Source organism: Natator depressus, chromosome 28 (assembly GCF_965152275.1).
Source record: "Natator depressus isolate rNatDep1 chromosome 28, rNatDep2.hap1, whole genome shotgun sequence".
Lineage (NCBI taxonomy): Eukaryota > Metazoa > Chordata > Testudines > Cheloniidae > Natator > Natator depressus.
Window position 1 is genome coordinate 1,063,934 of NC_134261.1, and position 13,352 is coordinate 1,077,285.

A 13,352-nucleotide genomic window follows, 5' to 3' on the forward strand; every position below is an offset into this window, starting at 1 on the left:
TGAGGGGGACGTGTCTCTCCCCCCCCCCGCCACCCGGTCCAGCTCCTGAGGCCGGCTCCGTGTATCCAAATAAAGGAGCAAACCGGCCGTTCCGCCTGCAGTGTGGTACCCTGGGGTCACGCCCCCCCTTCGCACGGCAGAATCTCCGTGCGAATCGCACAAGCACGGGTCACTATGGAGCAGCTCCCACGGGCCAGGGCAGAGATCCAGCCCTGGCACCGCCCCCCCACCTCCCTGCTCTAACCCACCAGCCTCCACTGCCCTCCCAGGGCCTGGAGAGAACCCAGGTGTCCTGGCTCTCAGCCCCCCTGCTCTAACCCACCACCCCTCACTCCCCTCCTGGAGCCTGGAGAGAACCCAGCTGTCCTGGCTCTCAGCCCCCCTGCTCTAACCCACCACCCCTCACTCCCCTCCTGGAGCCTGGAAAGAACTCAGGTGTCCTGGCTCCCAGCCCCTCTGTGGCTCCCGCTTGGTTCGGGGGGGGGGGGGGGGGAGCTGGTTCCATGCGCCCCCTGGTGGCCGTCCCAGGGTTTGGCCCGGACTCGGCTCCAGGGGGCCTGGCCCCCTCTGTCCAGCTCTCAGTAGGTTGGCGGCTGGGGGGCAGGCGGGGATAATGCACTTGTGGGGGACGGGGCTGGATGGTGGAGGAGCAAGTGGGGGGGGGTGAAAATGGGCCTGGCCGAGGATGGATTCGCTCCGGATTCGTTCTAATTTCCGTTTCATGCGGGGTTGGCTCGGATCCGGAGTCACTTCAGAGCAGAACTCCCTTTCCACTCCCCCTGCGTTCCGGTCTGCTCGGGGTTTGCTCCAGAGTCACTCTGGATTCACTCCGCTCACTGGGAAAGCAGGGGCATGGTCGAGTCAGGGCTCAGGGCCAGGACAGCTTTGGGGGGGGGGCACATCCTCTGTGTGACACAGACACCTCCCCTGCCTGAGGACCCCGGGGTGGGGAACCCCGGGCTCTTGTCTCCCAGCCCCCCATGTGTACAGCCCCCACAACCCATGTCCCTCCCCCCACACCAGCCCCGCTGAGCTTCCCGGCCGGCACTTCACCCCCCTCCCTGGGCCCCAGCCCTGACCCAGAGGGACCCTGGGGGGAGGCTGGGCCCCGGCTGGCGCTGGGCCAGTGAGCACGGGCCGTGGGACAGGTGTCTGTGCTGCCCGGTGCTGGAACAACCCCCCCGCGCCCCCAGAGCCATAAATAACCCAAGGGCTGGGCTGGCCGGGGCTGCGGGTCGGGAGTGAGGGGCACCGGCAGGGCTGGGGGCCCAGGGCTGGGCTAGCAGGGGCAGCAGGTGAGGGGGCACTGGCAGGGCCGGGGGGCTGCGGGTCGGGAGTGGGGGCAGAGGCCGCAGGGACAGGGATGTGACCCTGGCTGACCCCCAGGGGCGGGTGCCATGGGGGGCCCAGCAGATGTGTGTGGGGGGGTCATGGCTGCACCCAGGTGTTCCATGCCCCCTCCCCCGCCCAGCCAGGCCCAGTGTCTGCCCCCCACGCTGGCCCAGTAGCCAAAGGGGGACCTGCAGGAGCCCAGGGGGAAGTGAGCCGGGGGGGGTCACGTTTCCTCCCCATCTGACCCTTCTGCTCACAGGGGATCAGTCACCCCCCCCAGGTCTGTCCCCACCGTGGTACAGGGGGCCCTGATCTGTATGGGGGGGCCCGTACCTATGGGGCGCCCCAGGGTGGGGGGAAGCGTCCCCTTTAAGGCTGGGCCGGTGGGGGTGTGTGTGTGGAATGTCTGCATCAGCTGGCAGGGGATGGGGGCGGGGGCTTGGGAGGCTCGAGCTCCGCGGAGGGGCGGGGTTAGAACGTTGAAGACCCACCGCGGGGGGTTGGGGTCCTGATCAGCTGGTGGGAGGGGAGGGAGCCTGGAGGCCCCCCCTCCGGCTTCTAACCCAGGGAGGGAGGGGGGCAGCACATGGAGGAGGGAGGCCCCCTGCAGGATCCTGCCCCCCATATCCCCTGCCTCTCAGCCCCCCCATCCTGCAGGATCCTGCCCCCCATATTCCCTGCCTCTCAGCCCCCCCCATCCCGCAGGATCCTGCCCCCCATATCCCCTGCCTCTGAGCCCCCCGTAGGACCTGCCCCCCATATCCCCTGCCTCTCAGCGCCCCCCCATCCCACAGGAACCTGCCCCCCATATCCCCTGCCTCTCAGCCCCCCCCATCCCGCAGGAACCTGCCCCCGTATCCCCTGCCTCTCAGCCCCCCTGCCCCACCAGATCCCAGGCCAAGGCGGGGGACAGACGGACGCCACCCCCCCCCCACGCCAGCCTGGATCCAGGGCGAAGGCCTGGCAGGCCGGGGGCGGGGGGGCCTCCCGCTGGATCCCTTCTCCTGCCCACCGGGGAGCTGCTGCCTGGGGGCAGGGCCAAGATCCCCGGGCCTGCTTCACCGTCTGGGTCCCCCCGCTGCACCTTCCCGAGCTGGGCATGACCCGGGGCGAGAGGGGGCAGCTGGGGGGCCGCCCCCCGGCCCCACCTTCCTCCTCACCCTCGGGGTGATGCTGATTCTGCTGGAGGCCCTGGTGGGCATGGACTGGGGGGGGCAGTGGATACCCCGGATCGGACCCCGGGGGTCCTGCCCCCCCCCCCAGACCACGCCGTCGGCTTCTCCTCTGACGCTTTATTATTCCCAATTCTAGCGTGTGCGTCTGTCAATCATGGTCCATGATCGGGGGGAACTTGGGGGCCCCGTTGGCGGGGGCGGGGCGCGGGCGGGATCCGGGGCTAGCTGCAGGCGGGGGGCTGCGGGGCCGGGCCGAGCGCCGGATGAGCTCCAGGGCCTCCCACAGGAAGTCCTTCTGGCAGGGGGGCAGGGGCAGGGCCCCCACGGCCTCCTTGACCTTGGCCAGCCGCCCAGCCAGCGTGGGGCAGCCCTGGAGCTGGCTCAGGTACTGCTCGCAGGCCTGGGCCCCCGGGCTCTCCAGCGGGGGGGCGCCCGGCTGGGGGGCAGCTCGCGGTACACCGGCCCCCCCTCGATGTCGTGGCTGGACAGCAGGTAGAGACACTCGCGGGTGGAGCACAGGCTGCTGGCGCAGAGCGGGACCTGCCGGGGAGCCGGAGAGAGGGGGGAATGCGGCTGGCTCTGGGGCGGAGCGGCTGGTGACATGGGGACCCCTCGCCTGGCGCTGAGATGCGGCCACCTCTGGGGTGGGGCGGCTGTTGGTGCCAGGCTCTGCTCCCCCCACCCCCGATGCAGCTGACTCTGGGGTGGGGCGGCTGTTGGTGCCAGGCTCTGCCCCCCCCCCAGATGCGGCTGACTCTGGGGCGGGGCAGCTGTTGGTGCCAGGCTCTGCCCCCCCCCATGCAGCTGACTCTGGGTGGGGCGGCTGTTGGTGCCAGGCTCTGCCCCTCCATGCAGCTGACTCTGGGGGGGTGTGGCTGTTAGTGCCAGGCTCTGCTCCCCCCACCCCCGATGCGGCTGACTCTGGGGCGGGGCGGCTGTTAGTGCCAGGCTCTGCTCCCCCCCGATGCAGCTGACTCTGGGGCAGGGCGGCTGTTGGTGCCAGGCTCTGCTACCCCCCCGATGCGGCTGACTCTGGGGCGGGGTGGCTGTTGGTGCCAGGCCCTGCTCCCCCCCCCGATGCAGCTGACTCTGGGGCAGGGCGGCTGTTGGTGCCAGGCCCTGCTCCCCCCCCCCGATGCAGCTGACTCTGGGGTGGGGCGGCTGTTGGTGCCAGGCCCTGCTCCCCCCCAGATGCGGCTGACTCTGGGGCGGGGCGGCTGTTGGTGCCAGGCCCTGCTCCCCCCCAAGATGCGGCTGACTCCGGGGTGGGGCGGCTCCCCCCGGCCCCTCTCACCTTGACCTGCAGCTTGACGAAGGTGGCGCTGCCCTTGTGCCAGCCGGGCAGCCGCCCCCCGGCCCCGCAGCCGCAGCCCAGCACGGCCTGGCCCAGCTCCCGGCTCTGCAGCAGGGCCAGCGAGTGGTTTCAGGCCGCACCAGATGTCCAGGGGGCACTTGAGCTCATGAACCTGCCCGGGGGGTGGGGAGAAGATGCCAAGTCATGGGAGGGCCCCGAGCTGGGGGAGGGGAGTTGTCGGAGGTTTGGGGGTGTCTGGGGAGGACGTTGGGGGGGTGTTGGAGGTGCCTGGGAATGGGGGCTGCCTGAGAGCCCCTAGATGCAGTGGGGGGCTGGGGGGGCCTGGAGGGCGGCTACGGTGGGCCAGGGATGCTGGGGGGGCCCAGAGGGGCTGTGGGGTTTATGGGGTGCTGGGGGAGGTCCAGAGGGACTGTGGGGGTTATGGGGTGCTGGGGGAGGTTCAGAGGGGCTATGGGGGCCGGGAGGGCTTTGGGGGGCCCAGAGGAGCTATGGGGGGGAGAGTGGTGGCCCAGAGGGGCTATGTGGGACTGTAGGGGGCCTGGAGCAGCTATAGGGGCCAAGGGGCCCAGAGGGGCTATGGGGTGCTGTGGGGCTGTGGGGGGCCTGTGGGAGCTCAGGGGGGCTGTGGGGGTGCTGGGGGCCCAGGTGGGCTACGGAGGGCTGGGGGGCTCTGGGGGCCTATGGGGGGCCTGGGGAGAGTTCGGGGGGGGGTGTGGAGCACCAGGGGGCTCGGGGGGGCTGTGGGGTGCTGGGGGTCTTTGGGTGGCTGGGGGGGCCCGGGGGAGCTCAGGGGGGGCTGTGGGGTGCCAGGGAGTTCGGGGGGCTATATTGGTCTGGGGTGCTCCGGGGGGGCTGTGGGGTGCTGGGGGTCCCCGGGGGGGCTCTCACCAGCGTGGGCTCCCCGCGGTCAATCTTGTCCCCGGTGCCCAGCTGCCCGAAGCGGTTGCTCCCCTGCATGAAGAGCCGCCCGAACTCGTCCAGCAGCCCCAGGTGGTTGTAGCCGAGGGCGCAGGACAGGACCTGGGGGGCAGGGCAGGGTCAGAGGGGGCGCCTGGGGCAAGGGGACAATCCTGGGGGGGGTGTCACACCCCTGTTGACGCTGCCCCCCCTCAAACAAGGCTCCGGGACCCATCCCCCACCCCCGGGACCTTCCCCCCAGCGCCACCCCCGCTCACCTGCAAATCAGGGCCCTGGGCCCCCCAATCCCCACAGCACCCCCAGCCCTGCCCCAGCGCCCCCCAGCCCCCCAATCCCCACCGCTGACCTTGGCGGGCAGGGCGAGGGCCAGCGGCATCTGCAGATCCAGGGGGTCGAAGGCGTGAAGGGTCCCGAAGAGGTCGCGATAGACGCCCGGCGTGTGGACCTCGAAATACACGGCCCCCTTGTCTGAGAGAGGGGGTCGCAGCGGGTGGGGGGGTCAGACCGGAGAGATGCCCCCCAGGCAGGATCAAAGCAGGGGGCTGCGGGTCAGGCTGAGGGACACTCAGGGGGCTGCGAGATGGGGGTTGCTGCCCAGGGGGCTATGGGTTGGGCTGTGGGGCGCGGGGACCCCCGTACCGGTGAGGAAGGTGGCACTGCTCTGGTTGGAGGTCATGGCCCGCACGGCGAGGCGGGGCTGCGGGTGGGGATGAGGGGTCCGCGGGGGGCTATGGGTTGGGCTGTGGGGCACGCTGTGGGGCACGGGGACCCCCGTACCGGTGAGGAAGGCGGCACTGCTCTGGTTGGAGGTCATGGCCCGCACGGCGAGGCTGGGCTGCGGATGGGGATGAGGGGTCCGTGGGGGGGCTGTGGGTCGGGCTGAGGGGCGCACTGTGGGGCGCGGGGACCCCGTACCGGTGAGGAAGGTGGCGCTGCTCTGGTTGGAGGTCATGGCCCGCACGGTGAGGCGGGGCTGCGGGTGGGGATGAGGGGTCCGTGTGGGGGCTGTGGGTCGGGCTGTGGGGCGCGCTGTGGGGCGCGGGGACCCCGTACCGGTGAGGAAGGCGGCGCTGCTCTGGTTGGAGGTCATGGCCCGCACGGCGAGGTGGGGCAGGCACCGGGACACCTTGCGCAGGGCGAGCTGCACCGTGTAGGACCGGGGCTGGTCCAGCTGCGTCTCGTTCACCAGAAGGCTGTAAATCTTCCCCTCCTCTGCCGAGAGACGGGCCCCGAACCGGCGGGGGGCAGGGGTCAAGGCGGGCGCCGTGGGGATCCGGGCCCCACAGCTCCCCCCTCTCCTGCCCCGCGCTAGCCCTTGGCTACGGGGTGCCCCCTTGGGACGAGTGGGGTTTCCATTCCCACCGCCGCCATATTGGTGCAGCACGCAGGGAAACTGAGGCACGCCCAGGCTTGGCCTAGGACAGTAAGACTCACGTGCCACAGAAGCAGAGGAATAAACCCCGCCCCCCCTCGCCCGCCGGGCACCTGTCAGGAGCAGCAGGGCCGCTCCGTCTCCTGCCCCACCAGCACCAGCTGCCGGAAGCGCATGGCGGCGTGGAACGTCATCTTGAAGACCCGCTGCCCGCTGGACTGGAGATACACCTCCACGCAGTCGCACGCCCGCCCGGCGCCCGGCGCCGCCTCCCGCGCCGCCAGCACGTACACGTACTTCCGGTACCCCGCGTCGCTCCGCGGGTCCGTGGTGAACTGCGGGGGGGGAAGGGACGGTGCTGCTGTGGGGCAGGGAATGGGGTGCGGGGCCTGTCCCCGCTAGGGGGCGCCGGCCCCAGGGTGGGGACTGGCTGGCTCAGCGGGCCGGGGAATGGGGTGTGGGGCCCTCCGGCCCCAGGGCGGGGACCGCCTGGCTCAGGGGGCGGGGCATGGAGAACCATCCCACCGCTGCCACCAGCAGGGCTCACGTCCTTGGCGCTCCGGCACAGCACCACGTAGCGGCAGGCCCGTTTCCACTGGAGGTGGCCCGGGGCCGAGGAGACCAGGGCGTTGCGGAGGAAGAAGAGGGTCCCGCCGTGGTCCAGGACGAAGACGTGCTCCTTGGTGGGCAGGAACTTGCGGTAGCCGTGGGCCAGCAGCGGGGCCACCGACTTGCTCAGGTAGCGCCGGCGCCCCCCGAAGGTCTGGAAGTACAGGCCCTTGGTGTCTGGGGGGGCGGGCACACAATCCGGGGGGTGGGGTCAGAGGGGGGGGTGCAGACACTGCATAAGCCCCGCCCCTCCCTTCTGCAAGCCCCGCCCCTTGTGTGAAGCACCACCCCCTCGTGCGAGCCCCAACCCTTTGTGCGAGCCCCGCCCTCCCTCGTGAGAGTCTCGCTCCTTCCTCGTGCGAGCCCCCCTCCCTCATCTAAGTCCCACCTTCCCTCGTGCGAGCCCTGCCCCGTCCCCATGTTAGCCCCACTCCTCCCTCATGGAAAGCAGCCCCCCTCCCCTGTGCAAGCCCCGCCCCTCCCTCGTGCGAGCCCCGCCCCCCGGCGCCCGGTACTGACAGTTGAGGATGGCGGCTCTCTTCCAGGGGCGGGCGCCAGCCGTGCCCTCCTGGCGCAGCCGCGGGCAGAGCCGGCGGCAGACCCGGCGCCAGACGCCCTCGCTGTCGCACGCCTGGCGCAGGTACCGGCACGTCTGGCCCAGGGCCACCGCGTCCCGCACCGGCAGGAAGGAGACGATGTGATCCAGCTGGGGGGCGAGAGGAGGGGGCAGGACCTCCAGCGTGACCCCTGGGTGTGGGGCCCTCTGGGTTCTATGGACCCAGCCCCCTGGGTGTGGGGCCCTCTGGGTTCTATGGACCCAGCCCCCCGGTTGTGGGGCCCTCTGGGCTTAACGGACCCAGCCCCCCGGGTGTGGGGCCCCCTGGGCTCGACGGACCCAGCCCCCCGGGTGTGGGGCCCCCTGGGCTCGACGGACCCAGCCCCCCGGGTGTGGGGCCCCCTGGGCTCTACGGACCCAGCCCTCCGGGTGTGGGGCCCCCTGGGCTCTACGGACCCAGCCCTCCGGGTGTGGGGCCCTGTGGGCTCTACAGATCCAGCCCCCTGGGTGTGGGGCCCTCTGGGCTCGACAGCCCCACAGCTCGAGCCCCTCAGCCCACCCTGTGCTGACTCACCAGCTCCGGGGGGAGGCGCTGGATGGGGGCTGAGCCCCCCGGGTCCGTCCTGCCCTCAGCGGCCCACACCCCCTGGCTGCAGCGCGGGCGCTTGGCCTGTGGGGGGAAGGGCAGGGAGGGGGTGGGTGCGGGATGGGCCCTGTGCCCCCCACAGGTGCTGAGCATTTGCCCCATGGCCACCCACCTGCCCCATATGCCTCCAGCCACCTGCCCCACGGCATCACGCTGGGCCGCCTGCCTGCCCCCACAGGATCCCCTCCCTGTGTCCCCTCCTGCCCCACAGCACCCCCTGTGCCCCCTGCTTCCCCACAGCATCCCCCCTGCCCCACGCCTGCCCCACAGTTCCACACCACCCCCAGCTCTCTCCCTATGACCCCCGAAGGGCGACTCACTGCCCCCCATGGTGCTTCTTAGGGGGCTGGGCTGGGGCAGCAGGCGAAGAAGGGGCCCAGGGGTGGCTGGCACAGCTGGTGGGGCAGGCTCTGGGCCCTCCCGCAGTGGGGCAGCAGGGGGCACCTCCCCTGCCCCACGGCGTGCCCCCTGCTGGGCCCCCCGCCCCCCCACCCCATGGCACCCTCCTGCTGAGCCCCCTGCCCCACAGTGCCCCTTGCTGAGTCCCCTGCCCCACAGTGCCCCCTGGTGAGCCCCCCACCCCACCCCCTGCCCCAGGGAGCCCCCCGCTGAGCTCCCTGCCCCACAGTGCCCCCTGCTGAGTCCTCTGCCCCACAGCGCCCCCTGCTGAGCCCTCTGAGCCCCCACCCAGTCCCCTGCCCCACAGCACCCCCCTGCTGAGCCCTCTGCCCCGCAGAGCCCCCTGCTGAGCCCTGACCCACGGCGCCCCCTGCCGAGCCCTCTGCCCCACCCCCTGCCCCGCAGAGCGCCCTCCTGAGCCCTGCCCCATGGCGCCCCCTGCCGAGCCCTCTGCCCTACCCCCTGCCACGCAGAGCTCCCTGCTGAGCCCTGCCCCACGGTGCCCCCCCAGGGCCGCTCACCCCCACGGCTTCGTCGCCCCCCGAGAGCCGGGAGCCGCGTTGGAGCCGCCGGCACTGCAGCCGCCTGGCGGAGCGTCGGTCGCCCATCCCTGCCCGCGCCCCCGGTGCCCGGCTCCGGCCACTGGGCAAACGCTGCAGCGACCCACAGCGCTGCCCCCAGCCTGGCCAGGGGGGCCCCGGCCCGGCCCGCCTGTCTCCCCGGGACATGGCTCTGTGAGCTGGCGCCCGCCCCACGGCTTCACAGAGCCTGGCGCCGGGGTGACGGGCTCTGACCTCATGGCCGGGCACTGTGACCTCGGGCCGGGCCCGCTCCCTGGGCACCACCCCACAGCGCCCCACTGGGACCTTGGGCCGGCCCCGCTCCTTGGACACCGCCCCACAGTGCCCCACGGGGACCTCGGGCCGGGCCCCGCTCCCTGGGCACCGCCCCACAGCGCCCCACGGGGACCTCGGGTCGGGTCCCGCTCCCTGGGCACCGCCCCACAGCGCCCCACGGGGACCTCGGGTCGGGCCCCGCTCCCTGGGCACCGCCCCAGAGCGCCCCACTGGGACCTTGGGCTGGGACCCGCTCCCTGGTCACCGACCCACAGCGCCCCACGGGGACCTTGGGCCAGCCCCGCTGCCTGGGCACCACCCCACAGCGCCCCACTGGGACCTTGGGCCAGCCCCGCTCCTTGGACACCGCCCCACAGCGCCCCACGGGGACCTCGGGCCGGTCCCGCTGCCTGGGCACCGCCCCACAGCGCCCCACGGGGACCTCGGGCCTGGCCCCGCTTCCTGGGCACCGCCCCACAGCGCCCCACGGGGACCTCGGGCCTGGCCCCGCTCCCTGGGCACAGCCCCACAGCGCCCCACGGGGACCTCGGGCCGGCCCCGCTGCCTGGGCACCGCCCCACAGCGCCCCACGGGGACCTCGGGCCGGTCCCGCTGCCTGGGCACCGCCCCACGGGGACCTCGGGCCGGCCCCGCTGCCTGGGCACCGCCCCACAGTGACCCACGGGGACCTCGGGCCGGTCCTGCTGCCTGGGCACCGCCCCACGGGGACCTCGGGCCGGCCCCGCTCCCTGGGCACCGCCCCACAGCGCCCCATGGGGACCTCGGGCCGGCCCTGCTGCCTGGGCACCGCCCCACAGCGCCCCATGGGGAGCTTGGGCCAGGACCCGCTCCCTGGGCACCGCCCCACAGCGCCCCACGGGGACCTCGGGCCAGCTCCGCTCCCTGGGCACCGCCCCACAGCGCCCCATGGGGACCTCGGGCCGGCCCTGCTGCCTGGGCACCGCCCCACAGCGCCCCATGGGGAGCTTGGGCCAGGACCCGCTCCCTGGGCACCGCCCCACAGCGCCCCACGGGGACCTCGGGCCAGCTCCGCTCCTTGGGCACCGCCCCACAGCGCCCCACGGGGACCTCGGGCCTGGCCCCGCTCCCTGGGCACCGCCCCACAGCGCCCCACGGGGACCTCGGGCCGGGCCCGCTCCCTGGGCACCGCCCCACAGCGCCCCACGGGGACCTCGGGCCGGGACCCGCTCCCTGGGCACTGCCCCACAGCGCCCCACGGGGACCTCGGGCCGGGCCCCGCTCCCTGGGCACCGCCCCACAGCGCCCCACGGGGACCTCGGGCCGGCCCCGCTTCCTGGGCACCGCCCCACAGCGCCCCACGGGGACCTCGGGCCGGGCCTGCTCCCTGGGCACCACCCCACAGCGCCCCACGGGGACCTCGGGCCGGCCCCGCTTCCTGGGCACCGCCCCACAGCGCCCCACGGGGACCTCGGGCCGGGACCCGCTCCCTGGGCACCGCCCCACAGCGCCCCACGGGGACCTCGGGCCGGCCCCGCTCCCTGGGCACCGCCCCACAGCGCCCCACGGGGACCTCGGGCCGGCCCCGCTCCCTGGGCACCGCCCCACAGCGCCCCACGGGGTCCTCGGGCCGGCCCCGCTCCCTGGGCACCGCCCCACAGCGCCCCACGGGGACCTCGGGCCTGGCCCCGCTCCCTGGGCACCGCCCCACAGCGCCCCACGGGGACCTCGGGCCGGCCCCGCTTCCTGGGCACCGCCCCACAGCGCCCCACGGGGACCTCGGGCCGGACCTGCTCCCTGGGCACCACCCCACAGCGCCCCACTGGGACCTTGGGCCGGCCCCGCTCCTTGGACACCGCCCCACAGTGCCCCACGGGGACCTCGGGCCGGGCCCCGCTCCCTGGGCACCGCCCCACAGCGCCCCACGGGGACCTCGGGTCGGGCCCCGCTCCCTGGGCACCGCCCCACAGCGCCCCACGGGGACCTCGGGTCGGGCCCCGCTCCCTGGGCACCGCCCCAGAGCGCCCCACTGGGACCTTGGGCTGGGACCCGCTCCCTGGGCACCGACCCACAGCGCCCCACGGGGACCTTGGGCCAGCCCCGCTGCCTGGGCACCACCCCACAGCGCCCCACTGGGACCTTGGGCCAGCCCCGCTCCTTGGACACCGCCCCACAGCGCCCCACGGGGACCTCGGGCGGGTCCCGCTGCCTGGGCACCGCCCCACAGCGCCCCACGGGGACCTCGGGCCTGGCCCCGCTTCCTGGGCACCGCCCCACAGCGCCCCACGGGGACCTCGGGCCTGGCCCCGCTCCCTGGGCACCGCCCCACAGCGCCCCACGGGGACCTCGGGCCGGCCCCGCTGCCTGGGCACCGCCCCACAGCGCCCCACGGGGACCTCGGGCCGGTCCCGCTGCCTGGGCACCGCCCCACGGGGACCTCGGGCCGGCCCCGCTGCCTGGGCACCGCCCCACAGTGACCCACGGGGACCTCGGGCCGGTCCTGCTGCCTGGGCACCGCCCCACGGGGACCTCGGGCCGGCCCCGCTCCCTGGGCACCGCCCCACAGCGCCCCATGGGGACCTCGGGCCGGCCCTGCTGCCTGGGCACCGCCCCACAGCGCCCCATGGGGAGCTTGGGCCAGGACCCGCTCCCTGGGCACCGCCCCACAGCGCCCCACGGGGACCTCGGGCCAGCTCCGCTCCCTGGGCACCGCCCCACAGCGCCCCATGGGGACCTCGGGCCGGCCCTGCTGCCTGGGCACCGCCCCACAGCGCCCCATGGGGAGCTTGGGCCAGGACCCGCTCCCTGGGCACCGCCCCACAGCGCCCCACGGGGACCTCGGGCCAGCTCCGCTCCTTGGGCACCGCCCCACAGCGCCCCACGGGGACCTCGGGCCTGGCCCCGCTCCCTGGGCACCGCCCCACAGCGCCCCACGGGGACCTCGGGCCGGGCCCGCTCCCTGGGCACCGCCCCACAGCGCCCCACGGGGACCTCGGGCCGGGACCCGCTCCCTGGGCACTGCCCCACAGCGCCCCACGGGGACCTCGGGCCGGCCCCGTTTCCTGGGCACCGCCCCACAGCGCCCCACGGGGACCTCGGGCCGGCCCTGCTGCCTGGGCACCGCCCCACAGCGCCCCACGGGGACCTCGGGCCGGCCCCGCTTTATTGGGCACCGCCCCACAGCGCCCCACGGGGACCTCGGGCCGGGCCCCGCTCCCTGGGCACCGCCCCACAGCGCCCCACGGGGACCTCGGGCCGGCCCCGCTTCCTGGGCACCGCCCCACAGCGCCCCACGGGGACCTCGGGCCGGGCCTGCTCCCTGGGCACCACCCCACAGCGCCCCACGGGGACCTCGGGCCAGCCCCGCTCCTTGGGCACCGCCCCACAGCGCCCCACGGGGTCCTCGGGCCGGCCCCGCTCCCTGGGCACCGCCCCACAGCGCCCCACGGGGACCTCGGGCCGGGCCCCGCTCCCTGGGCACCGCCCCACAGTGCCCCACGGGGACCTCGGGCCGGCCCCGCTGCCTGGGCACCGCCCCACAGCGCCCCACGGGGACCTCGGGCCGGTCCCGCTGCCTGGGCACCGCCCCACGGGGACCTCGGGCCGGCCCCGCTGCCTGGGCACCGCCCCACAGTGACCCACGGGGACCTCGGGCCGGTCCCGCTGCCTGGGCACCGCCCCACGGGGACCTCGGGCCGGCCCCGCTTCCTGGGCACCGCCCCACAGCGCCCCATGGGGACCTCGGGCCGGGACCCGCTCCCTGGGCACTGCCCCACAGCGCCCCACGGGGACCTCGGGCCGGGCCCCGCTCCCTGGGCACCGCCCCACAGCGCCCCACGGGGACCTCGGGCCGGCCCCGCTTCCTGGGCACCGCCCCACAGCGCCCCACGGGGACCTCGGGCCGGGCCTGCTCCCTGGGCACCACCCCACAGCGCCCCACGGGGACCTCGGGCCGGGCCCCGCTCCCTGGGCACCGCCCCACAGCGCCCCACGGGGACCTCGGGCCGGCCCCGCTTCCTGGGCACCGCCCCACAGCGCCCCACGGGGACCTCGGGCCGGGCCTGCTCCCTGGGCACCACCCCACAGCGCCCCACGGGGACCTCGGGCCGGCCCCGCTTCCTGGGCACCGCCCCACAGCGCCCCACGGGGACCTCGGGCCGGGACCCGCTCCCTGGGCACCGCCCCACAGCGCCCCACGGGGACCTCGGGCCGGCC

General features: G+C 74.9%; 1 protein-coding gene across 1 annotated transcript; it reads right to left on the reverse strand.

Annotated features, from left to right (window-relative positions):
* Positions 1-2,655: 2,655 nt before the first annotated feature.
* On the reverse strand, positions 2,656-8,930 carry FBXO24 (F-box protein 24). Its single transcript, XM_074941080.1, is given in 13 exon segments — positions 2,656-2,942; positions 2,945-3,047; positions 3,802-3,930; positions 3,932-3,973; positions 4,711-4,842; positions 5,087-5,208; positions 5,794-5,952; positions 6,226-6,243; positions 6,246-6,447; positions 6,660-6,898; positions 7,241-7,427; positions 7,852-7,947; positions 8,844-8,930. Coding segments are annotated over 13 exon segments (1,803 nt in total).
* Positions 8,931-13,352: the final 4,422 nt, after the last annotated feature.